General features: G+C 39.9%; 1 protein-coding gene across 15 annotated transcripts in view; it reads right to left on the reverse strand.

Moving 5' to 3' along the window:
* LOC148659459 (unconventional myosin-IXAa-like) overlaps positions 1-27,687 on the reverse strand; it is a 177,716-nt gene that overhangs the window by 76,212 nt on the left and 73,817 nt on the right. For 14 of the 15 annotated variants that reach the window (XM_088641707.1, XM_088641713.1, XM_088641714.1 and 11 more), the window contains exons 3-6: positions 6,774-6,868; positions 5,839-5,901; positions 3,878-3,977; positions 1,878-1,931 (exon numbers count right to left, since the gene is read on the reverse strand). In XM_088641707.1, the coding sequence (XP_088497833.1) occupies positions 1,878-1,931; positions 3,878-3,977; positions 5,839-5,901; positions 6,774-6,868 (312 nt within the window). The remainder of the gene's footprint in view (positions 1-1,877; positions 1,932-3,877; positions 3,978-5,838; positions 5,902-6,773; positions 6,869-27,687) is intronic. The other variant, XM_088641710.1, reaches the window with a different exon arrangement.

A 27,687-nucleotide genomic window follows, 5' to 3' on the forward strand; every position in this document is an offset into this window, starting at 1 on the left:
CTGTGGATCAGCTGTACAGTGTTGAAACAATACAACTCACCTGTTTTAACACTTCAACAGTTACTCTGTTTTACTAAGCAGACTTCACAGCAACATCTTAACTGACACATGTCTTAGAAATTGTCAATGCAATTGCCTTTAAAAAGCAAGTAAGAGACAGCAGCTACATGGACAGGTACCCATTTAAATGGAAGCATGCCACATGGAAAGACATGAAATTCAAAAACACTTTCCCCCACAAGTCATATAAGAAATTACAATACAAATGGAAGGCCACAGTCTATTTGGTCATCGTTCTCTTTGAGCAAGTCAGTACGTGACATGTCATTTCAGTACAAGAGCATATTCTTAAACCGGGATAAGCTGCTTTTAAGAGAAAGAAAAACACAATATCATAAATTAGCATAACTGAATTACCTTGATTTTGGGAAGGAGAGCATTTCTGGTCATTAAAGGAATAATGATAATAATTCTTTGATTCTGTCAATCTCTTTTTTTCCCCTCAAAGGACCCCAAACTGTTAAGCATGCAGGTGGGGACTCACTCCAGCCACTACAGAAGTGCATCATCTGCTACAGATCAGATCAGGTAAACCGTGAGAAATTGTTTCAACAGCTGAACTTAAGAGGAGCTTTAGGTAGCCAGACTAAGCAAGCACTGAGCTTAATTTAGCAAGGAACCCTGGGGCTAACACCCCTAATCTTACTAACACTGCCAAGAAATGTTTAATAACCATGTAGTCAAGTCCCTTCTGAAGGATGGCTCCTCCTACAGCACAGTGGTGAGTGACCGTACTGCACACTGGGGTATTGGTTCGGTCCAGAGGGAACAGTCCCACCTACTGGCCCACCAGCACCAGCTATAGCAGCAATGTGGTCTCCCTCAGCGGTCTCGCCTCCTAGTGTGGACCAGCGCCAGCGTTGCTAAGCTTCTGAGGTGTAACAAAGTCAGGCTACACTGTGGCGATGCTGCCGTCTTGTACGGCACGGAAATAAATATTTGCAATTTCGCTCTCACGTGAAGACTGCTTTTCGGTGTTGGAGAAGTTTTATTAACTGTGTGGTTTGCTCTTCTGTGGTAAACGGAGGCGCCCTGAACCCCTTCTTCACTCACTGAGACCAGGTGATGGGACAGCCCTGAGAGACCCACTACGGGGTGCTGGCGAGGCAAGAAAACTTCAGCATATGGTGAAGAAAATGAGCTTCTCGCCTCTCGTGTTCACCATCACGGTGCATTTGGTGAACCAGGTAAAGCATCGCCCTTTAAATCACGATCTGTCTACAAATAACAAATTCCACCCAACATACAGGATGCAAAGACATGCTGGCAATGGTGAGAGATATTGACAAACCTACCTCTTGTAATATCTAAGTTCAAATATGGCCGAATTCCCCTATGAAAGCGCCTTTCTTCTACTGGCACAGCAGTAAGAAATGGGACAAAACTAAAAGTGCAGCAGAAAGCTGTGAAGAACAGAACTACATGACAGGAAGTGGGGATTTTGTCATTTTAAGGGTCCTTTTACTTAGTGAAGATGTTGCAAATGGCATGCACCCATTTAACTCAAGTCTTACACAGCTCAAGAATATTAAAAGCTCAATAATGATTTATTGCTGTAGCAAAATGAATTCTAAAGTCTTTACAGTGCCAACCTATCGTACATTGGCCTCTTACAAGAAAACAGAATGACCAAACAGGACAAACGTGGGAGCTGAGGGACTTCGCAGAATATAAAAGACATTGCAAGACTGAAGGGAAAAAAAAGTCCAAAGAAAAGAAGCAGGATTTGATTTTGTGCATGTGTGTATACATGAACATCTGGAGAAAAAGCAGTGTTCCAACCCAGCAGCACCCACAGACACTGTATGAATACTGACCGGCTCGGTTTCATAGTAATTTTCCCAGTGGAGTCTGAGGGGTTTCTTTGTCATCTGTAAGTAAGGTAGATGGGGTTAGGCAGCATTCGACACAACACTCATTCTCTACAGAGAAATCATGAAGCATGCAGTTAATGAAGAAGCAAAAGCACACAGACATCTTACTCTAAACTGCTCTTCCCCTAGACAATAGATTTTGGACTGTAGGAAAAAAATTAAGATTATGCATAAATTATTGTTTTAAAATATAGGATATTAATAGCTGTAACTTCATTACTGTGAGTACTGAATAATTTATTTTGAAACTGGGTATCTTTTTTTAAATCAAGTTTTGTTTAGAAGGATATTAAAGAGAGAAAACAGAGCAAAGAAATATCTGTAGACATTTTTTGTAGTGAAGAAAATCTACAAGGAAAAAACATTAAAATAACTCAAGTCATTTTAATAGTAGTTTGCTGTACTTTGTGCTGCCTGGCATTAATCAACACTTAAATCCTTCACTCTTAATTTACTGCCCTCTTTCAATCAAAAAAGGCTTTGCAATTAACTCAGCAAGATCCAAAACAATGCAACACCACCAACACCGAGGTCCACCAGAAGCCAGCAGTATTACAGCCACGTGCTTCACTGTCCCCACTTGTGTACTGAACAGGGCTGTGGCCACTTCCAGAAAACGTTGTGATTCATTGTGATTCTGGCCTGCGATTGATACTTCACACTTTCCAATGTGCTGGTTCTGTCACTGCAGTGCTATTTTGGAGACTGCATGACTGCATATGTGAGAAATTAACATCAATCCTGCCTTGATTAAAGAACCAATCCTGATTTATTGTATTATTGTAATATTTTTTCTAAAGAATATCAAATCATATGCTGCTTGGCAGATCTGCAGAAATTTCCTTTCTAAGCAGTGGTCTACTTAGCATTTATGACTTTGCTTCTTATTTTCTTCAACTCTGAAAAAGCACCCCCCCCACCCCCCACCCCACTCCTTGCCTGATAACGCATGTAATTACGGTGTATCAAGTTCAAAGGATAATACAGTATGAAGAGTTAAAGACAAAAATATAATACAGCCCATTCCTTCCTTTCCCTTGGCTATTCCTAGTCTGATTTTTAGAAGTCTGAAGCCGTGCCGCTCTGTTAAAACCCCTGAGGGCCATGCAGTGAGTCAGTCACATGGCAATGGCGTTGAAGAGCATGTGTGGAGCAGTACGCCGGGGACCGCAGCGCGCGGGCTGCCAGATGTCGTTGCGAATTGAAAGGACAGGCAGTGGGAAGCAGCAAGTAATACAATGAACATTCAAGACGCGCTCTTGTGTTATGGTGACGCGGCATTAAAAAGAAACAGCGCGACGGTAAAGCAATGGAATATGAATGAAGAGCAACGGGCTTCTTCTGTCACATTCGTCCGCGGGAAGTATGAGGAAAGCTGAGGACCTCGGCTGCAGTGCACACACAAGCACGGGGAATGGAGCTGGTGAAAGGAATGGGAGTCATGAACAATGGAATCTGCTTCCTTTCCTTTCCTCCCCTCTCTTCCTGTTTTCCAGCGAGAGGGACTGTGGCCATAGCCGGCTGGGCTAAATGGGAGCAGCTGGCTGTGTTTTGCAGATGTACCAGTAACCAGTGAAAGTGTCGGTGCAGAAGCCCCATGCAAAGCTAGCCTCTGTTTCGCACTGAAAGTGACAGAAAGGTGCAATGTGAGGTATGCAGTGTGTGAGCCACACAAATCCAAAAGCCAGAAGTGCAGAGCTGGCTCTGCTGGCTTATTCACTGGCACTGGTTTCTTCTTGCAGTTTGCAGATCAGCGCGTTTTAAAATTTCTGTCAAGTATAAACAAATGTTAGTCATTATTTTGCTTGTGTTTCTTAATATCATTCCTTTCTTGCACACAGGGCTTTACATGGTCAGAACAATTGAACTCAGGCGGACTTTGATCAAGGTTTTGAAATGTCAGCACCCAGCTGCTGCACCCTGGCCCTCCCCCCGCACACCACCTGATTGAGGTAATGGTACTCCTCAGGCTTCTTGAGGTGGAAGGCCGTCCTCTCCTCATCACTAGCGCCTGCCAGGAGGTAGTAAAATACATGGTAGTTCCTGGAAGACAACGATGGACACAGCAGCTTAGTCACATATCCAGGCCCTGCACAGAACCACAGCAGAGGCAGTTAAGGAGATGGAAATTCATGCAAAAAGTTCATCACAAACTGCAACTCTGTATTATCTTAGAAGTATTCTTACAGAAGTTTGTTGCAAGAAGAATGCCATTTCAGAATATAATTAGAAAACGTGAATTTAAGGTGACAATAAACTCATTAGCATCCTAGGTAGCTCTGGGTGGTGAGTTTTCAAAGGGTCTGCAAGGCGGAGCTGAGCTCCGATGTAGAGCGATGGAGAGGTCAGAGTGCACAGAGAGAGTTGCAGCTGCTAGCGCACTGCTCTCCCAGTGGGAATTCTCACAGAGGACAGGGAGACTGGGGCTGACCATCAATCTCAATCAGGCCTTGTGTGAGCCCACTCCTGTTCCAGGCCCCCCAGACGTCCGATATAACCTTTTCAGCTCTGGATGTTTTTGGCTTTAAAGTATTTCTTCTTTATATTCTCATAGTAGAGTAGGCAACTGCAGAATACATTTCCCAAGTCTTGCTTTTCCACGTTTAGAAGAATGAACAATGCTTGAACAACAACAACACAAAACTATTTTAAAATACTCCATGTGTTTGGGTCCCCTCTTCATCTCAGACTTAAATCCATAAATACAAAACAAAACAGCAAAGATATTGTAAAAAAAGAAAAATTATGCTGAGGCTAGATAAGTCATACCTACAACTAATGTCCAAAGAAAGAGGCTTTCACATTATCAGTGAGCAAAAAATGATCAGAAGAAAACACAATGAGATGCTGCTGACTGGAATGTGACTAAGCTGTTCTAAAGGCCTACCACAGGTACTGCCCTGGAAAGGAGGAGTACCTATATCATGAGATGTACAGAGAGAAGCACACAGCATGATTGATTTCAGATGCAAAAATCTTTGAACATTTATAATCCTTGCACTGGTTCCATTGACCTTGAGATCTGTTTATTAATAGGCCGTTAATGAGAACAGAAATGCTTCAGGGATTTAAACACCTCATTGCATAAGGATAAATTTGTATCTTCTCTTCAGTCATAAAGAAATTTTAAAGACAGGACTTTCTTCGGTTTATAAAACAAGAACATGTGGGGGGAGGGGCAGAAAATGTTTTTTTAGTAATTTCATAATATTGACACTGCAAAGGTTATTCCTTAGACATTGCATGAAAAACAACAATGATTAGTTCATGATTATTTCAAGAGATGTAAAAATAGGCTTGATTAAAATATTTTTTGATTCAGTACAGCAGCAGTTCCAAAGCTTCTGAAAGAATCATGTTAAAGAAATAAATTAAAATGTTTTTTTCAATCTTGAACTATTTCATTTCCATAACAAAAAACAAGTGCAAAATTATTCTTTATATCTAATAAGTCTATTTTCCATTTTTCATTATCACATCTATTAGAAAACAAGACCTTTCGATGACACAAATTTATCAAACATTTTCTGCTGCAGTCTCTAAATCGAGTTATTCCCAGACAGAATACAACAGGCTCATTACTACAAAACTAATCCCAGGCCATTTGCTGCTATTATTAAAAGCTGTAGACTTTATAAGGAAATTATGTTGACAAGATTGCTGTGAGAAATCATTAAGAACAGAAAAACAATCAGAAAGGGGTAAGTGAGGTATTTTAGAAGACCTTTAACTGAGGAGCTTCTATGAAATTCTCAAATGTCATAGCCGAGTCTCCAACGTATTATAATCCTAAACTGCGTTGTGTAGTTTTGTGTAAAACACAACATATTTTCTATGCAGTGTATATTTAAAAAGTAAATTACTACTATAAAAAACAACAACAATAACTATAATAATATCTTACCGTTCATTGTGCTCCTGGTAGACCAATCTTGATTTTTCCAGTAAATATTTTTCCACATAAGCTCTGGAATACATAAGTTATCGCAATCAAACTGAAGGTCTTTGTATAAAGATATACAGATTGATCAAAAGAATGTTCCCACCAACTTCTGAAGCTTGGGATGACATGCAGGTAAATATATGTCTAATGGTTTCAAGCAGTAAAATACATGGAGCTACAGTCCTAAAAAAGCATGCTGTTTCTGTTTCTGCCTTTTTGTCTATTATGTGCATATATGTAAAATAAAAGTCAGTTTGTGAGTGTGCACATGTGTGTAAATGGAAGACAGTCAATGAAAATATAATTACAACCAGAGGAAAAAAACACTTCAAACTCCCTGCTGAGCTACCCCCCCTTATACTACTGCAGGAAAAGGAAAGCTCTGCTATACTGTCTCTTCTGCTTTAAAGTGACTCCAGTTACACAAGCTGGCATTATCACTAATGGATTAAATAGGTTATTCAGAGCATTCTTCTTCACTCCAACATTTAAATATAACATTGTTGTGACCCATCTGTTACAATTACTGACACTAACAGGCAATCAGTTTGAATTAATCACCTGTCCTTCCACTCTATTTTCATTACAATTGAAACGAAGGACTCATCAGCGTTAACAGCATAAGAAATCGGGTCATTTGGACCACTTTCCTTGCTTGTTCAGTTGCTCTGGCGAGCTATTTCTTGAAGAACTTACCTAATTTTACAGGTGTTACCTAATTCTGGGGTGCAAATTAATTCAGCTGCAGTTCTCATCATTTTTTTTCTTAATCGCAGCACGGCCTTCTGTGGCTTTTCCAGGTTGTGGGGCCAATCAAAATGACGTTTGAAGCAATTCCAGAATTTGCTCAGAAGAAAAAGAAATAGTGCGCTTGGAACACAGAAGGTTTCTCTTACCCCCTCACAGTGCCGGTCTCCTGGTAATTGACTTGAATGAACTTGCCAAAGCGACTGGAATTGTTGTTATGAGCAGTCTTTGCATTTCCAAATGCCTGTTGGGAAAAGGAAGAGGGGATTGGTCAGGAGAGGGAGGGATAAAGAGCTGGGGGTTAAGCACACAGTTTGATACTGTAGTATAATTACAGTATGAGCACTTTTGGCTGTTTGCAGGATTTGCTGGCATACTGACAAATGCCTTGTTGACCCCTCTGCATAATTGCAACCGTATGTAGGAAACATGCATCGCAGGAGGTAATAGATTTTCTTTATCCTTCACAAGTATTGCAATATTGGCAAACTCTATATTCATTATACTGTATATTGCATAGGAAGTGTAAGGGATTTTTTTTAAATCCCTCAAAAGATAAACACCGATTTTTATCTCCCTGCTAAGTAGAAAATATTAACTGCTTGCAGGTTTCCAGAAGAAGACAAGGCCTGTGATTTCAGATTTAGGAAAGTAAAATGCAGTAGGTAAAATGTAAAATGCAGCTTCTATTCAGTTATCCTAAAGGTGCACTTTATTTAAATAATTAATCAATTTAAATAATTTATAACATTGCATAATTAAAGCACAAGTGTAAAAGCTATTGCAGAGGCACACATACTCACGGAAGCACTTTTTACATATTTAGTTTATAAATAGGATAAGTATAATTATCCTTGAACTGGATTATACATGTACTAAACCAGGGATGTCTTAAACAGAAATTAAATTTCCATATACACATATCCCTTCTTTGAGAGAAAAACAATCTCCAGGAAGTTTGTATGTTTTTCTTAATAACAAAAACCACTATGGCATATAGCCACAAATCCTGTCGTGACCACTAAGGGAGAATAATAAAAAAGACGGCTGATTCAGGAAACACAGAATAATCCATTGGCCTACAATTCTCATACCAGAGAGTAAACTTACTGTGTGTGCTTTTATAATACAGATGCATTGTAGAGTCTACTGTGTCTGTCAAGGATTGTTTTTATAAACCTGCCCTAGAAAGGAAGTTATGATTCAGTGTGAAGAAACCTCACTGTTATTTGTAATTCCACCACAGTAAACAAGATCCGTGGTGAACTGTCCCCAAGGATCACGAGGAAAACACCAGGCGGAGGTGTTCAAGAACAATACACATTTCACTCCAGTATACATGTTCAGCACCACCTAGCATTCCATCAGGAAAAAAGCTTCAGGAGAGGAGGAGACATTGGGCGTCACAAGTGGTTCAGCTGTAAACATGGTGCCTTGAGTGTGAGCTATAAAACAATGAAATTAAAAACTGCTCTGAGTTCCGACAGGAAGAAAGCAGCACCTCCCTAAAGCCAAATACCTCTTTTTCTCTGGCAAACCTGAACCAAGCCTGCCTGGTGCCACAAGGGTGTTTTCCACTGTACTGTTGTAAAAGATGGCATGTGCAGTGGAGCTGAAGAACCTCAGGAGTGTACAACTTCATGAAAGCACCAGTTTGGCTCGCAGTAGAAATACACTTGGTCGTAAACAGTCGACAAAAAACAATGCTCTTCCTTCAATCTTAGTTTCTTCATAATACTGTGTGGAGATTTGGATTTTCTCGATTTCTTTGATGTTGGTTGCAAAACGTATTTGAGCACGTTTTCACATCTTTCTGACCAAAAGCAGAAGCTGAAACCCTGGCTTCTTTCAAGGAACAGCTGGATGAGATCACTAGAACTAGAGGGGTCAAAGAGATGCCTCTTGTTCTTAACTTTTCTTCCCTAATTTTGCTCAAGCTGTTACAAGAGCCTGCACTTTGGTAAATCAGGGCCAAAGACCTTTTCAACCTCTTACAATACCATAGAATGTCACCTTCTTTCTCTCTTTTACAATTACCGAAAACTTGTTAACCAGACAAACTCAATAGACAAGCAAAACCTGTAAGGCTTAAACTTCACATCATAGTGCGCTCTTGGCTGAACAGAACAGTAGGTAGAGAATCACCCAGAAACTCACTGAATAGAGCATCATCAGCACCATTCTTGGGTGCACCTGTGGGCATACATGTCACATTACAAAACATGTGCCAAAACACAGGCCAAAGGAAATAAACACCAAAGTTACTTAAGCACTGTAAATTCTGCAGCATCTTGACACGAAAACTGTTAACACATCCATACAGTATGAAAAATACTGGTGAACAGCTACATGACAATGGCAAAACTCCTTGCTGCATCTTAATAATATTAATAATCATCATCATCATCCTTCATCTTTTATTTATAAAGCATCTGTCCACATCCATGGACACTGTATATTGTTATAATGAAAAAGACCAAACAGTATCATAAAACGTGTAAGAAAATACAGACAGCACATAGGGCAGGTAATCATAGGCTGGGGTAAAAAGGTGAGCTTTGATTTTGGATCTGAAGAAGGTCAGAGGAAGTTGTCTCTCATAGACTCTGAGGAAGGGCATTCCATAACAACGGAGCAGTGACAGGAAAGGCACAGTCTCCAAAAGTACGAGATTTAGTACAGTGAGCAAAGGACCAGCCTCAAGTGAATAGAGTCTACGGGAAGTCTATGTGAATATGGAGGAGTTCACAGATGTATAACAGAGCGAGATTTCAAGCCTTGAAAGACAGTAACAATACATGACTTTACAAGCAACCAACTGCAGTAGTAATATTATGCCAAATTCTGGTGTAAGTTAGTAGCTGCAGAACATTGGACATATTGCACCTGGAGAAGAGTGTTTGGGAGCCCATAATGCAAGGAGTGTCATACAGTATGTGTCACTCCCTACTTTACAGGAAATTCTGGATCAATTCATCTGAAGTTCCAGAAGTTAGACAGAGAGCCAAACTGGTGTGAGAGCTCAGTCAGAGAGCATTCAGTGCTAGTGTTTTATAACATATACTACGGTAAAGTATATTTCTGGAAACCTTTATAGCCTTAAATGTTTATTTTTTCAACATCCACAAATTCATTCTTCCAGAAGTGTTTTTGTGGGGCAACTCAATTGATTTTAAATAAGGGTGTGCCCTCATGCTCAGGGGTCTCAGCACACCATAAAAAAAGGCCACTTGGCTTATTCCTTGTCTCGGAGCCTGGTTCTATCTCACTTTGAAACACAAATGAGCCTTGTGCTCCGTGTGGTAAACCTCCGCCCTTCACAGAGCAACAGGTGCTGTACTGCACTTTCTGGTCCAGAACAAGCGGGGCTGTAATTCCCAGCGGGAACCGAGCGGGTCAGACAGACAGGGGTAGGGGTGGAAAGAACTAGGCCACATGACATCAAGAAAGAAATACGAACTTCAGACTTTCTCCCTCCCCTGTTACCGCAGAGAGCATCAGGGAATGCTTAGCAAACATTTTCGGAAAAGCCCCCACAGAACCCCTGCCAGGACTGAGAACTATAAAAAAAAACAGTCCTGTGTGTGATAGTGGTGACTGCTCCCAGGAGCCTGTGGTGCCGTGCTTTAACAATTACAGCATTCTGCCACTCACAGTGACACACGGCCCGCCGGTTAGGACACAGGCCATATGTCTCAATGAACTGCGATAGGTCAATATTACTTTTGGCAAGACATTAAAGCGCGGCAGATACTGTCAAAATACTGCCAGCATGCTCCGGCTCTAATTTCCCCCATGTGTGTTTATGTTCAGTGTCACTCAGCGAGCTGCCTCAGGTGCTCGCTACTTTATAGAGGCTCCCTTTCATGCCGAGCAAGGCCTGGAAACTCAGCCCTGCGCCACTCGCAGTGCGGCCTCCTCCCCGCTTCCTGCCAGCCCGGCAGCTGAGCCGCTGGCACGCCCGCGACATGCTGGACTTGAAGCGAAAGGGCCCAAACGGGCGCTTCCTCTTCCAGTCTCACGCCGAGGTGCAGTAATGCGAGCAGATGTGACACGGTGGCCAGGCTGAGGCTGTGTGTATGGGACGAGGCGCGGCAGTGCTGACATTTGATTTCTGTTCAGTGCCATGCACTGTTCTTAAAAAAAGATGCACTATTTTGTCATGTGATTCCTCTTTAAAAAGACATGAGCATCTTCAACAGGGACTCTGCACCCCGTACTGTAGGAATGGAAAAATGCTTCTCAGCTTAACTTCATTTTCAATTTGGATAAATGCCGGATCTATATTGTTTTTTGTATTGTTCAGTTTATCCTTGTTGTGCTTCTCTTCTGTAGGGATGCTCAATTGTAATCTAGTAAATTTCTAATCTGTATTTATGGGACACTTCTGAAGTGTAAGCATCTCACTGGCTGGATCAAAGTCCTTAGAGCAATATTCTATAAACATCTAGACCCTTGTCAAGAAGGAACTGTAATCAAAAATACACTTAACAAACAATATGAAATGTATCTCACAATGTCAAGACATATTACACTATGATGAAAATGGATTATAAACAAAAACTGAATACATCTACAGCATAACATACAGTAGTAACTCACACCCAAGGACTGGAAAAATGAACTCATCAGGATACAGTGTCTCAAAGACTACCATTCAAGCCTGATCTCATGAATATAGTTTTAGGCAGAAGAATTCCATGGCAATACAAAAAAAAGACATGAATCTGCCACATATCCACAATCTGTCACCCATGTCAAATAGCAGCACAATTTATTTGGATGAAACACAAGCTGACTTTTTGGACAGTTACCAGAAGTGCAATGATCACAGAAAGATAAACTGTCAAAATGGACTTACAAAAAAGTCTTCCCTTCAGTGAAGAATGGAAAATGATCTGCTCTACTTCTGGTCCTGAAGCCCTAGACAGAACTGAGGGACAGGCTTATTCCAAAGTTTAATAATTAATAATTGCTTACACTTACATAGTGCTTTTCTGGACACTCCACTCAAAGAGCTTTACAAGTAATGGGGATCCCCTCCACCATCACCTCCAGTGTGCAGCCCCTGGATGATGTGACGGCAGCCATAGTGCACATAGTACGCTCGTACTATGCATAGTGCATAGTGCAGCCAAAGTGCGCCAGTACACTCACCACACACCAGCTCTCAGTGGGGAGGAGAACAGAGTGATGAAGCCAGTTCAGAGATGGGGATTATTATGAGGCCATGATTGGTAAAGGCCAATGGGAAATTTGGCCAGGACACTGGGGTAACACCCCTACTCTTTTCGAGAAACACCCTGGGATTTTTCATGACCACAGAGAGTCCGGACCTCAGTCTTACATCTCGTCCGAAGGCAGGCGCCTTTTATCAACAATGTTCCCATCACTATACTGGGGCATTAGGACCCACACAGACCGCAGGGTGAGCCTCCCCTACTGGACCCACTAACACCTCTTCCAGCAGCAACCTTAGTTTTTCCCAGGGGGTCTCCTATCCAGGTACTGATCAGACCAGGCTCACACCTGCTGAGCTTCAGTGGGCTGCCAGTTGTGAGCTGCAGGGTGATATGGCTGCTGTCTTACCAGTTTTCAAGTATTTTAGGCAAAAAACAATGTCTTCTCTCAAGATGATCAAACTTGGTCATGCACAAGAGCAGGGGACAGCACTGGCCATGCAACCTGGAACAGCGGGAGGGGTTCTGCACTGAGGAGTGGTTTTAACCACGGCATACAATCATACAATGGCCAGGAATTACACTTTTCCTTAATCAGATCATTTAAACCCAGACTGACAAGGAAATACTATGGGAGAGAAGACATAAAAGAACTTGAAAGTTGCATTTAGAGTCCTTCAAGTTGCAGGTCATTCACTGAAGCCCCAGGCTACTCATGAATCTGAAGGAAACCTGAAACCAAATTAGTTATCTACAGTTAGAACAAAAATACCCTTTAACACACAAGATAATGATTTCAATTGTCCTACAAAAAATGACTTCAGCGCTTTGTCAATCTTCACATTGCTGCAATACCGTGTGTATCTCATGTGAGCCTGGGGCAGTGAAGTACTCAGCCCTCACCTCCGGACCTGCTCTGCAAGGCCAGGACTCACGGAGCACCCAGCCGGGTCACAGGTATTAACATGAGCTGAATATGGAGCACTGGCACGTACAGTACATGCACTGTAGTCACAATATCGACTGAATTACCATATTCTCAAATTCTGACACTGAACTTAGAATATATTAATGAATAGTTCAGTATCTAGATGTGCATTAACTATATTCAATTCTGATTATACAGAACCATTGAATGTTAATCTGCAATAACAATACCCAACATCTAGATGTGTCTAAGGATGAGGAGGCTGGGACCTCCATTCAAAGTGTTTTTGTTAAAACAAGCTTAAGCTATCATGATAAGTAAGGATAAATGCACTTTCAGTTACTTATTCAAAAGATGTTTAGCCTAATCTTAGGGTAGATGAAAGTCTACATTTTAATCTATATTTCTTATTTAAAAAATATAAAAGGCACAGTTATTCATACTTCACTTGTCATATTCAGCTTGTCATACATGGGGAAAAAAATCTTTTAGTTAATTTCTTCCACATCTGTAATTTTTAGAATACCACAAACAATTCAGCCTCACCACAATCAAACTGCTCAGCTCCAATCTTCAACACACAGTGCCTCCAATCTTCTTTTTCATTAGGTAAGATGGTAAAAAATGTATTTTCTTGCTTTTGCTTCTCCCTGTTTGTCTCAGCTGATTAACAAACTGTAATGAAATAAATTCCTATTGTGCAACATTTCAATTGACAAAGAAGTTTATGAGCTGAAACATTGAACTCTGTTGGTGGAAGCCCAAAGTAACAGACCGTTTTATTGAGGTAGAAACTCTACCAGAATAACAGAATAAAGGTTCACCGCACACGTGGCTATAAAGAATAACTTCATGAACAATTCAGAAGCGTTGCCAGGTTGCAGTGTTCTATACACGCTTCCTAAAGAACTATTGTATTGAGAATGTTAATCACACAGTAGAAACATAAAACTCTCACACAATTTGGGCCTTTACACAACTGGTAATTTCGAAGAAAATACAGTGCACATACAGTATATGGTACAACTTACACACATGTGATCAAAGAGACTTGATTGTTTTCTTGGTGATATTTGCGAGTGCACACATTTCAGGTAACTTAACATTTGTGTTATACATGACTTAATGGATATTTATAAATGATAAAAGGGATATTTGTCTTAAACGTGACAACCTTCTTGTGAGGCAGCAAATGATGTGAAAGATTTTGTTTTTATGAACTCATACTACCTTCCTTTCATTATGTCCTAGAGACACAGATAACACTAGCGCACCAGTCATCTCTGGAGTTTTAATGAGTATACATGTAGTCTATGCATATAAACCATCTCTGTAAGCTGGTGACAGCCTCTACATTGCACTGTATTTTAGAGTGTGAAGTGATGTTCTGCAGGTTTTACAGCTGCATCAGAATCACACTCAATCAGTTAATCATCTACAGGAATCTGAGTCCAGCTGTATGCCTGCCTGCACACCACCACACCATCTGACCCCCAGGGCTAACACACTGTCAATGTGATTTTGAGATGTTTGAAGAAGTCTGATTTCACACACTTCTCACCATTAATGAAACGCAGAACACCGATTTAAAAGAGTTTTGCAAACCTTGAGAAAGATCCACAAAGCTAAGTTGTGAATTACACGTCAGAAATGACCCGCATGTGTTGAAGAATGACTTGCAGTAACCTCACAAGCCTGTGCATGAGTTCATTTTATGATGCTCCGTAACCCTTACTGCCCAGCCCAAGTAAACGTTTTCACGATCCTTGCTTCTTGCATTTCTGTAACATATACTATTAGCGTTCATGACTGAAGTAATTAGTTTGCAGCAACCAATTACTGAGCACAAAGGATACTATATGGTTTGCAGTTGGCAACACTGGTAATTGTGCTGATCTGGGAGATGTACATCTATAGCAGAATCCAGAGCAATCAATGCCTCAGGTACCAATTTGTCCAGGGAAGATCATGGATGTCTTGAGTCTAACAGAGCTGATAGAGGTGCCAAGTGTTTGAAAGCCATTTGCTGAAGGTACACCATCCCAGTCAAAATATGTGGTCTCTGCTATGTGACAGAGGTAGCTGACAGAAATTACGGTTAGGTAGTCTAGATATTACTGTACAGAAACAATCATAATGTATACCTTTATTAATATGCAGCAAGTACCAAATGGCACTGAAGTGAAATTGTCAAGCTTGGAAAATTAAAGCAAAAACCTTCGTTAGCAGACACTCCTCTGTTAACACCTCAGACCTGAAATAGCTAGATATGGAAGTAAACCTGAAAGGGCACAGTAAATCGGCAATAAGTGGTGTTCTTTATTCTAGAAGCTAGCCAAATTAAAGAATAAGCATAACAAAAGATTCACACGGAGTCTATACAATATTGCTCTGTTTTTATTAGCAATTATATGACAATAACTCCAGAGAACACCCAAAACACCATATCCTGTATTTACGGTAAACATAAAATGAAATTTAAATTATAGTGCTGTTTTGGCTGCACCCTGAATGGCTGCCACACCTATTCTTGATGAATTGTCCAAATTTAAGTAAAGGCTTACGTGCAGAGAAGCCAATGAGGTAGATGAGGTCTGAGGAAACTGAAAAGGCATAAAAAAAACTCCATCTAGCTGAGGCACAAGACACTAATCAGTCAAACACATATTGTACACATGCAACAAACCAAACCAAGAGGGCTTAAGCCAAAACATCAACAAAGACTCTTTCGTTACTGGGGTTTGGAGATTTCTTCAGAACTGTACTGATGGATTTCATCAATTCAAAGCCCTACAACAAAGTAAGCATTAAGGCTTTTCCCTTATATCTTGTTTGTATTTACTTTCATAAATCATAACATACAACACAAATGTTCTTGCTGTTGAATCAATTCCTAGCTCTCTAAAATTTCACCATGGATTTCAACCATATTATGATAACTGACAAATGGATGTGAAAAGGGATATCTAGTGAGAGCATGACTTCTGAAACATGACATTTTTAAATGGAAAGAAAGGTGGAGCAAAAATGAAGATGTAGGGAGTTGAGGAAAAAGGTGTTTAAAGAATGTCAGGAATGTGAAACTCTGCAGAGGTGAGGTCATTCGGCCATCTTCCACAAAGAGAGGCCTCAGTGCACACTGCAAATGCCTGCTTGCAAACCTTATATACAGCATAACTGCTCATAAGCATACTGTATTCTACACATTAAGTTGTTTTAGTTTCTAAACTTTCCCCATCAGCAGAAGGACACCAAAGAAGTAAAAGGGATCTAATCTAATTTTCTCTGCAGTGAACAATTACTACCACACCATCGGGAGCAAGGAACCACCTGGGAGACGCATTTAGTTTTGATTTTGTTTACTTTTCCACAATTTAAACTGGAGCAGCCTTTAGAATAGTAGGAACAAGTAATAGGCATATTCCATGCTGAAAAGAGAAGAAAGAAAACACAGCGTTTCGGCCATGGAGCCTTCTTCAGACTACTAGAATAGTAGGTCCAACTTTAAAAAATATGAACACTGTAGAGATGACAGGAGAAAGGATTACACAATGGCCAGTCACATCTAACAGAGGCTTTAGTTCATGGAAAGGTAGACGCACATTGATCTACAATAATACCAATGGCATGGTATGAGGCTCTTCATATGAGCTATAAAAGATACGCATTAAAGTGTCAACTTTATATAAGATGATGAAGGGATCAAATGGCATTTGTTCTTTCGTCCTTTTTTCACAGTTCCTTTCTTTTTCACCAGTGACAGAGAAGTTCAATGAAACCTGTTATCATTTTATAGAAAGCCAAAGAAAAATACACCTATACAGTCTGAAGCCATGGAAGTAAACTGTACAGTAGGCTACAACTATGAGATTTACTGCCTGTCTAACTGAAATTCACATTCCAAAGTGTCACCCAAATTCTATTTCAGTGTGCAGCGCACACAAACACACAATAAAAAAAGACACAAAATCAATTGCCATTTGTCTCTGAAAGTCAAGGAAAATGAAAGAGAACTGGAGCCTCCTTACAGCCAAAAATATCTTAAAATTCTCAAGTTGCAATTAAAAATAATACATGATGGCATCACATGCAATGTATGAAAAAGTAGCCCTCTCAAAGAGCAACAATTAATGTCTCTAGTCTAATTACCCTAACGGACTTTCTATAAAGATTCCACCCTCCAGCAAGTACTCCATTTACCATGAACAGTGCGTGACTGAAACCCCGCAGGCAGTCTTTAATCATGCTTCATGTGCTTTCTGCTCTTGCCCCATCACTGAGTGGCCCAGTGTCATCCCAGCGTTTCTTATCTTTAAAAAGAATTGTTGAGAAAACTGATGGGGTTCCTAGTATCCTAGTAACAGGCTACACCCACAAAAGCACAAGCAAAGCAAAAAAAAAAAACTCCAGTGTCTTTTAGCATAGTTCAGAACCTAGAAGGTCTGTCCCCCTCCCTGCCCCTCTAACCACACTAGACCAGCTTAGCGAGTGTTATATCAAGCGGCCACATGTCCAGGAATTTCTGGCAAAGGACTTGGACACACATACAGTAGTTGGCAGTTTGGGCTAGGGAGGTCTAGATCAGCAAGGAGTGCCAATGTGGCATTCACAATTAGGAAACAAAAAGTCAGAGGGACTAAGGCTTTGAGTCACAATAACCTTTTACTGCAGACCGAATAAACATCCCTTCGGCTAAGATCATTCCATCTGATTCAACTCAAGAGCAGTGTGCAGCAGTGGTTAGGGCTCTGAACTTTTGGTGCGGCACTGCTGTGATGCTCTTCAACAAGTTATTTTCACTTAGACTGCTCCAGTAAAATGCCAGGATGTATAAACCCACGTCACTATTGTGAAAGAGAATGTTCTCAATTCACTTACCCGGTTAAATAAAGTCATAACCATCATTAAGGCATACTGCTTGAGAATCAAACAATAGCTAAGAGGTCACATACAGATTGCACTCTTTATTACTGTATTAATATTTTATGTTCCAGGCTGTGAAGAGAATAAATGTGATCTGAGGTTCAATTAAGAAAATAAAAATTTATTGACATTATGAATAAAAATCAAAACCACAAAAGCAGAACGTTGGCAATTTGTTGTTGTGATTTGATGTACTATCCTGCTAATGAGCTCAAAAGCACAATCATGGATAACATATTTCAGCTACTGTAGGTCAGCCAGACTGTTAAATCACTTCCTCATTCTAAGCACCGATATTCAGCTTATTTTTTTTACTTTTGAGAAAGGTTTGTCAATTATCAAAACAACCCTTGCAAGAAGGGTCAGTGGAACTGACAGTGTGGTGCAGTTATAAGAGACACTTTCTGAAGTATTTTGTCTTCATGAGATAAACAATAAATGGAAACAGGACACTACTACTGCAGAAAGAATTTAAAGAGAAGAGCAGTAGCCATAGGATCAGCTCAGTTATTAAGCCTTTAGCCTAGGATGTCTTTGTTCCAATCGTTGCTTAGTCAGTTCTGCACTGCTGAAAATGGATGTTGGACAGTTTTGCTGCATAAACAATGGTAAAATGCACATATTGCCACATCAAATTTAATTTACAGTAATCACACATTTTGTGAATCTTTACCATAACATATTGCTGAGATGCATTTAAGAAATCAAACATGCAGACGGTGTAAGTTACATATGAATAGTCTCAGTTCAGAGAAAGCTACACTGTGGCTGCCTTAATATAAAGGCAGTGGATGTCAATTGTACACTCTGTCAAGAGCTGTAGTTTATTACTGGGGCTTTTTTTGCACAAGATAAACAAAACTGTTTTTGAAAGAGAACTTTAAATCCATAATTTGAATATATTTCCAAAAAAGATACTTTGAAAAAGAGTGAGGCCTTATTCCCCTGGTGCTATTTTTGAATATTCCTGCATGAACCAAGTTAAACAGAAAAACAGAAGGTTCAGTGATGGATGACAGAGGCCTACTCCACATTCATGACCATACCCACTGGAAAGGGGCAGCAGAGGTGATGACAACTTCAATGGTTCCCTTTAACACATTCAGTCTTGGCCTCTCAATGACCAAATGGGCACCACATGTGCCTAGAAGGAGTTCAGAAAGTATTAAAAGAAATACTTAAAAAAAAAATAAGATGAATTTCATGAGAAGGCAATCAGTTCAAACCACAGTTGTAAAACGTGCAAGTCGGAGATATTTTTGCTTCTCACTTAACACACTTAGTAGTGGTGTAGAATAGCAGCTATACTATTTTAGGTAAGGAGGGTATGAGTCCTTTATTACTGAGAAGCAACTTAGAAATTCCAGTATGGCACTTGCAAATGTCTATTATGTGCCTTATACGTCATATGTAGAAAGCACATACTGTACAGTATTAGGCTTTTGTGATTAACAAAAGGTAATAAACACAAAATATGTATTCACTATCTATGATGTTTAAAATGGTAGTGTCTTTTAAGTGATATCTAAACTAAATCACTGTTGAAAACACACCTTCCTTTGCTCTGTTTCCTGTTGTTCGTATGCAATTGTGCTGTTAAAAGCAGTATTTGCTCTACTTTAGTTACTCAGATATAAAGCATTCTTTTTTCAGGTAGTGATATCACTCAGTCCTTAAATTTGCCTCCTCTACAAACTGCACAAATAATTCCCAAACCAATTCAGACGTATGTGCTAAATTGGTCCTGTTTTGTGACACGAAAGAAAAGGCATTTCTGCTGTTTTTGCTGAGAAATAATGTGTTCTTTTTTGAGAGGACTGGCATCACTAGTGAGCTAGTCTGGTCTGGTACTACAACTACTGTATGATTGTTGTTGTAGTTAGAGTATGCCACTTTTCGGGATAGTGGTGTCTGATCTCTCAGTGCTGCCCGCTTTAGATGCAGCTTCTCCACCTTTTTGTGGCAGCTTGTAACAGCAGGATGTTTAAATATGTTAGCAACATTTGTTTTGAATGGTATATTCTTACATTTTTCCATTTCCTAAAGACTTAACAGTTGAAGCTTTGGAAGTTATGGATGAGCTAGACAATATAGAAAAGTTCACAAACAATAGCACTTCAAATGAATGTGATACTTCATTTGAGGGGTCAAACAGCCCATCTAGCTTACATGGCTTTTCAGAACCTTACTGATCCAAGAATCTTATTCAGCCATTTCTTACAAGAATACAAAAATTAGCAAAAAAGTACCACAATCTTCAATGAGAGAGAGACACTTACTAGATCATTCACATTCATCTCAGACAGAATATCAAAACAGACAGCAACAATAGTAACATTGAACATTCCCTTGTTCATCAAATGGGAGATTTTAATTAGAAGAAAAGCTGTTGTTGCAACTTGTAAATGGGTTACAACACTTAAACTGAAAATACCGTAAATCATGAGCTGCAAAAAATATTGTGCAATCACAAGCTGTTCTGGTAAGTGTCAAATAAGACAAATCAGCAAAACAATATGAATCACTTCCAAGCTACCTCACAGAAATCTCTGTCCGATACTCCTGTTTGAAAGAGATCTCTGAATCGTGAAAAGTGGCTGTTTGATTACTGTTGTAAAGAATCCAGCCAGTTACACCTGTAGCTTCAATTAGAGCAGCAGAGCCATAAAATGGCCTCAGAAAACTAACACAGCAGTCACATTAATCACACTGCCCACATACAAAGGACCAGAAACAAGTTCACATTGTGATCACATGCATTTACTGTCATCCTGGTTTCATTTTCTCTATTAGTGACGTAGTGAAAAGAGAATCCTGCTGCTGTTTCACAACACCTCTAGAGACTGACACAAGCCACGCTCCCCAAAGCAATCTCTTTCTCTTGCAACTTGTACATCATCCTTATTTTTGTGCTTTTTCTTCCCTTTTAATAATAATAAACACATTTATAATAAAAGGATCCCAAAGCACACTACACATACTGTAGGAGGGGAACCACTTCATCCACTAGTGAAGGTCGGCACCCACTTGGAGGATGTGTGACAGTCATAAAGCACCTGCAGCCCCAGTGGAGCAGATTAGGTAAGAAAATGAGCAATTCGTCCACCAGTTCAAGTGAAGACAAACTTGACTACATATGTCCAGCGTGGACATTTCCCAAGATATTTAATCATATTAGTGATAAACACGTTGTATGTATTTTTCCAAAATCATTGTGTGTGAATCGAGAACGATCTCAATGTGTATTTTTAACACCTATGACCTGTATAGCACATACAACCCTGATCTTTCATAGGTTTTGGTTTCATTTGTGCTCTCCAGTGAGTAAGGCTCACATGCGAGCCAATGGATACGCTCACCCACAGTTTCCGTGCTGCATGACAAGGACAGAAGGAATGTGCCTCTTCCTTCGCTGTTCATGCACGAGCCACTGGACATTACCCAACACTTCCTCTCGCTATCAGTCTCCATTCAAAGTTAATGAGGCATCAACAGCCTCTGTAAATGGGCTATCCTGTTACTGCCAACTGCCAGCTCCTCTGTCGGGACGCTTCTGCTCAACTCAAGGAGGGCTGTGTGTAGAATAGTTTGCTCATGTTTCATATCCTGCACCTACACACAGAACAGCAGAACTCAGCCATGCTAAACACCAGTCACTAAAGACTGCAAATCTCTTGGTAATGCATTCATCAAAACCTAGCCAGTACTTGTGTAGAATACTAGGGGAAATCCTCCAATTGTTTGTGGGCTAATAAAGGGGATTTGAATGTATCTGTTCTTCATCAGACTCAAGGTTTGCATCTTTAAATTCCTTTATTAAACTTGTGTATTGTCAGATCTTCTGTAGTGTTTGTTAATCTGACAGTTTATGTAGAAAAGCGTGTTCAAGTACTTACAATTGTCATGCTTCAGCCACAAAGAAAAAAAATCTGAAATCCATTATACTCCCAGGTCTCAATTACAGAATACAGGCATTGACAAAAGCAAAAATTAACATCATGCCATGTGCTATTGTGTTTTGACAGAGGATAAAAACTTCACACTCTCCCTCTCCTTCCATGCTATTGTTACAAGGCACACAAGAGGAGGAGGAAGCCAAAGTCAAAGTTCTGTTCCTCTAATGCAGTGTGTGCAGAGCCCTGTCAAATGAAAATGAGCTACACACAAACACAGCAAATCAGACAGCTTAGCACTGTGTTTTATACTGAACCAGATAATGGCCAACCAAAAGATTAAAAAGATGAACATTTAGACCATGGACTAGGATGTGCAATGAACACACTTTCCAATTCATTTATTATATACCCACCCCATTTGAAATAAACTACTGTTTAAGAGTCAGCTCTATGGCTACACCTGTACTGCAAAAACCTCCAGCCACGTACCTTCAACATACACCTATGAGTTTTTTATCTTTTAACCACAGTGCCTCAAAGAAGACTTAAGTGCTGACCAGCTATTCTGTTTCACCTAACGTCAAACAGACACTGTCAACCAACACCCACCCTACCCCTGTCTCTGCCAGCTACATGTCCATTTTTGGGAAGCTCCAAATGGCAGCATCTGAAGCCATAAGGCTCAAGCTATGCTCTGTGCAAGCACCTTTCTGGGTGGGGAGCTTCATTTTAAAATGACAGTTATCGTTAGCCAGCAGCCATATCACTCTGCAACTCACAACTGGCAGCCCACTGAAGCTCAGCAGGTGTGAGCCTGGTCAGTACCTGGATGGGAGACTCCTGGGAAAAACTAAGGTTGCTGCTGGAAGAGGTGTTAGTGGGGCCAGCAGGGGGCGCTCACCCTGCGATCCTTGTGGGCCCTAATGCCCCAGTATAGTGACGGGGACACTAAAGCGCTTTGAGCGGAGTGTCCAGAAAAGCACTACAGTATATAAGTATAAGCAATTATTATTATTATTATCGTTGAACCCCATCCCAACTTCAGTGGGGATGTAATTGCAGCAGAGCTGTTCCAGGCAGGGTGGATGAGCAAGAAAGAACCCGCATTCCGATTCCTAATGGAAACGGCAATTTAGCTTGTTTTGGGGACGTCGAATAAAATTCAAGGGGGCAGAGATAACCTCCATGCACTTTGGGAGTTCCACATTGAAGGCACCTCAGCCCAATGTGGGCTGAGGGGTACCAGGTCTAACCATCATGCCACAGTTCTGATGATAGCAAAGGACACAGCGATCTCCTTAAAATGCTGTTGCAACTGTAAGTGCCTTTTTATAGAAGTGTCTGCCAAATAAATAAATGGAAACTGTATATCCATTGCAAGTAAGTTTCCAATTGTTAACATTAAGAACAACATACCCTCCCCTCACCACATATTAATTTGTGATCAAAAAGAGCACAGCAGGCCTTATTAATATCATGGTACATGCATAACTGTTACAACATAATATATGTATGTACTGTATACAAGCAGTAATAATGGCTAAAATGCCAAAAGGTAAAGTGAAGAAGACTAGTCCTTTGATTGCAGACTTAAAGGAAGATTTCTCCTTTTCTGTGAAGCCAAAGCCTTTTGTGCTGCACTTATACAGTAGGCAAAATGCCCATGCATATGACTTTAAATGCTGCTAAAGTACTATACTATACTATCTGAATGAAAGAACTATGCATTTGAAATTTATCTTATCAATTTCATCAGGCAAAAGCAGGAAATGCAAAGACAGAGCACTGCCTTTAATTTCACCCTCCACCTCCCACAGAAAGAGGCCAATCTTTATCAGATTGTCAAGACTGCTGTTTGCAAATTACCCATGAAAAAATCCTAAACTTTATTATTTGGGTCATCTCTTGAGTTACAAAAATCTGTTTTTCCAATACAGCCCCCAGTTGACAGGTGGTCCAAAACGTTTGTGTATATCATACATTTGTTGTATAGTAGTTCAAAAGTAGACTGGAACAAACCTCATGACAAAATTGACATTATAAGGTCAAGAAAAGAGCCATTATTAAGTTACCCTTTAAAGTACAAAGTGGGTTAAGGGTTTTTTTAAGAGCTTTGTAATAATAGGCTATATCATTGTAGGTATCTTTAGGTGTAATTTTCCATAAAAGCGCCTCTGTGGGTAGAGAGAAGGCCTGTACTTTGCAGGAGATGCCTCAGCAGAACCGATATACTGCACAACATGTGCAGCTAAATTCTGAAACACCGAGTACTCTAAGATACACTGTTCACAGCCACATTCACAGCCCCCAGTACATAAGGTCATTAGAGTAATGCGAAAGTGGCGAGGCAGATTATAATATGATAAGATTAGATAGATATAGTTGATTATATATCCCTATAACAATTTGTTACAATGTAGGTTAACTGTGGCCCGAGTGGTATACCTTTGCATTCATAATCAGAATTAAGATGAACTCCCCCCCACCACAAAGAACATAGCTCAAGGGGAATGACCTGAACTTGACCCCCTTGAACTGTGGTTTCTTCAATCACACCTTTCCTAAACAGCACTAATATTTTTGATGAGATGCACACATAAAAGAGTGTATAAAGTCTTTAGTCTAAAGTCTTTAAATTCTGAAAAGTGGTTGATAACCCCTACTGGTTGAAAAAACAATGCAACATATGCACAAAGATCTACCAGAATTGCACCTGACACCCAAAACTGTCTTAAATCATTTTAAGATGAACAAGAAATATATATTATAGATATATTGTCTTGCTTTACCTTTGTGAGAAACATAGCAGCAAGTCGAGAAGGTACAGTAGGTATACCTTAAGGATTTTATGAGAGAAAAGAAACAATAAAGGAAACAAAAGAGTAAAAGGGGAAAAAAGATACTTTTATATTCTCCAGCAGAACAGCATGTACGGTATTGTGTTGGTTATCTAAGACTGTCAGCGAAGGTCATCTCCTGATAAAGTTGTAATGTGCAATGCCCAAACTCTGTGTATGCATTGTTTACAGGAAAATTGCAGAATTTTCTAATTTTACATTCCTGGGATATCAATTATTTATAGTCTCCTTGATTCAAAGGTCATGGTTCTCTGTTATAATATTGCTGATACAGTAGGTACCCTGATTTCCAGGACAACGCTGGTATTTTGTTTTTCTTGACCATCCTGTTTTTGGTCTATTAATTACTGCACATGATAACTAACTATTGGAGCTGGCATTTCAAACCAAACCATCAACATTGTTGCATGAGAGCCATGTTTAACCAGCACTGTCACTTGCAAAAATAGTAAAGTTCCTCTTTTGCTCCATGATGCATCACATCAATGCAATATCTCATACAGAGGCCGGCAGCATGTCTACACCAATATTGCAACAAGAAAACATGGAACAAAATTAATACTGTACATGAACAATGAAAGTGTCAAGTACAGAATCTACTTTTTGGGACACAACGTTCCCAGTACATTCCGGAGCTAACAATAGGGTACTGTTTCCTTGTGGCAGTGTAACAACAGCAAGCTCAAAAAGTTCCATTTGTTATAGGAAGAACTTCAAAGAATGAAATAATTCCTGTTTTTGAAGAGACCTAAGAAAAGGCATGGTACTCAGATACAATATATTCATTTTTTGGTTTATAATTACCAACAAAAACAAGTTACAGCACATGATAAAATCAAGCAACTGTGGTCATTAGCCTATGATTTAGAGAGTGCATTACATGCAAAAAAAACTTTCCATATGACCATCATTTGTTCACAGATATAAACGAAGTGTAGTGAAACAGCTAAAACAACATTACTTTCATTTTGAGATGCCTTTTCTTTCTTGCAGGAAACAAAACTGCTAGCTACATTACAGACTAAGATCAGTTACATGCATCAAACAGGATATGATATGTAACATAGATATAATACAACTACCCCTTAGAATAAAGATACAACAAATAAAAATAAATAATAAACATTCAACTAGCCCTTCAAACAACTAGATCTCATTCGTTTCTCAATTTGTCTTATGCTGCTTGCAGGCTGCATCCCTTCCAGTTGGTATCAACTGCCTCTGTAACCCAGAGCTTTACCTTCTCAACTCGAAGCGAAATTAAACTCCTGTGATTACTAACACAATGTATTAAAGCAATCAGAAATGACCCAAGGTCTCCAAGGCTTAATATCAATGTACAGTAGGTTTGAAGTGACATGATTGCAATATTGTGCTCCAATTGACTTCCGTAAACACTTTTCCAACCTATCATAACTGCAGTGGTCAAAGGCTTCAATCTCACTTCTGACTGATGAGCACAGGAGATTAGGGGCTCTACACAAAGATAAGGCTTACAAAAATAGAGCTTAGTGTCTGAAAGACATTTTCTAAGAAAGAGTTCTTCTTCGAAATGACAAATTTCAGCAAGATAGACAAGGCACCCCACCTTGCTATAAGACTTGTTTAAGCCAAAGCTAGTAAACTGCACTACCGCATTTCAGCAGAGCTTACGTGTGCAGTTTAACTTCAGTCTCCAGGAAGAGAACACAATACTATGCATTTGTAAATGACCATCTTCTTTCAACATAGAAATAACTCTACCCATAATCATATGGGGTGGATAATTTGCACTAACTCTTTCAGTTGAAAAGATTTACATAACTTTAAAGCCATTAATTGCCCTGCATGGGCCACTAACTTAGTGTTGACAGTATTTCCCTGATAACTGATATAATTCAGGAAAGCTCCCCCAGTTCTGTAAAAAATGCCTGCAGACCAGTAGGGAACTCTTCACCACCTCCCAAACACACGTCTGTATTTCGTTTACAGCACTGATATTCCATGGAACAAAAGGATGCAAAAATGGATCTTCTTGCTCGGTCTCCCCCTCAGTGTTGGCTGAAACAGAGAAACCACCGTCTTCAGGTCAATTCCTCTGCTTTTTTCAGAACGTCATCTCCACTTCCCCTGAAATGAGCAATGTGCAGTGCGTGCAACGCGTGTGCAAAAGTTAAAAATGGCACAGCCCTGCACAAACCAAGACCAGGCTGATCCTGTAAGGGCTGCTCTGGAGAAGTAGAAGTGTTAGTCAAGTCAGCAGGGATGAAGTGGTTAAATTTGAGCAGGTCATGAAACACCATATTTACAAACTTTACTCTACTTCTTTAGCAAAATTTCAGACATACAAAGAACATTTCGGTTTTATCTTAGACAAAACTGTACTCAGGTAGTAGGGTTTCACAGTTATGAATAATTGCTTGACTATTGTATATCAGTTAGTCACCTCTGTTGCTTAGAAAATATTTCTGAATTTAATGCCAGTGTCTCTGTTTCCAAGTGCAGGTGACTATAATCTTACATGGTGTTACTGTAACGATTAATGAAAAAAGCCAGTAATGTAGAAATGGTATTGAATTAATTGTATGATGAAAATAAATTAATACATTTTAGCTTCTTATAATAATAATAATAATAATAATAATAATAATAATAATAATAATAATCATAATAATAATAATAATGTTTCTTTATTAGCCCTATACAATTTCTTGCATTAGGAATTCGTCTTTTCGCATACCCCAGCTTTTCTCCATGGAGACACAGACACACAGACAGGGAGAGAAGCTGGGGGTCAGAGCGCAGGGTCAGCCACTGTACAGTGCCCCTGGAGCAGCTGGGGTTAAGGGCCTTGCTCAGGGGCCCAACGGAGTAGGATTCCTCTGCGGGCCGCGGGATTTGAACCGGCAACCTTCTAGTCACAGACGCAGATCCTGAGCCACAGAGCCACCGCTCCGCCCCTCTCATAAACAGTAATAAATTCCTTAAGTGCTATAGTCAATTGTAAATAATAGAGACCATTCTGTTAGTGTTGCAGTTGCTGCGGCTCATTGAACCATGACCTTCAATAAAACAATTTCAGTGAATAACCCACCATACTGTGGATTTGTCACTTGTTCCATTATCTCACCAGCCTCTTTTTGTGCACTCATTCTCAAAGTGAACAAGGCCTCCTTGTCATAATCATTATGGGTAACACAAAGTCAACACCTCAAACCGCTGTATATGACTAAGGCCATCAGATACAGTGCCTACAATTCATGGTACCGACAGCAAAATAGAAATCAAACCCAAAACAC

The sequence above is a fragment of the Lepisosteus platostomus genome, chromosome 7 (genome assembly GCF_059453375.1).
Source record: "Lepisosteus platostomus isolate fLepPlt1 chromosome 7, fLepPlt1.hap1, whole genome shotgun sequence".
In the NCBI taxonomy this organism is placed as follows: domain Eukaryota; kingdom Metazoa; phylum Chordata; class Actinopteri; order Semionotiformes; family Lepisosteidae; genus Lepisosteus; species Lepisosteus platostomus.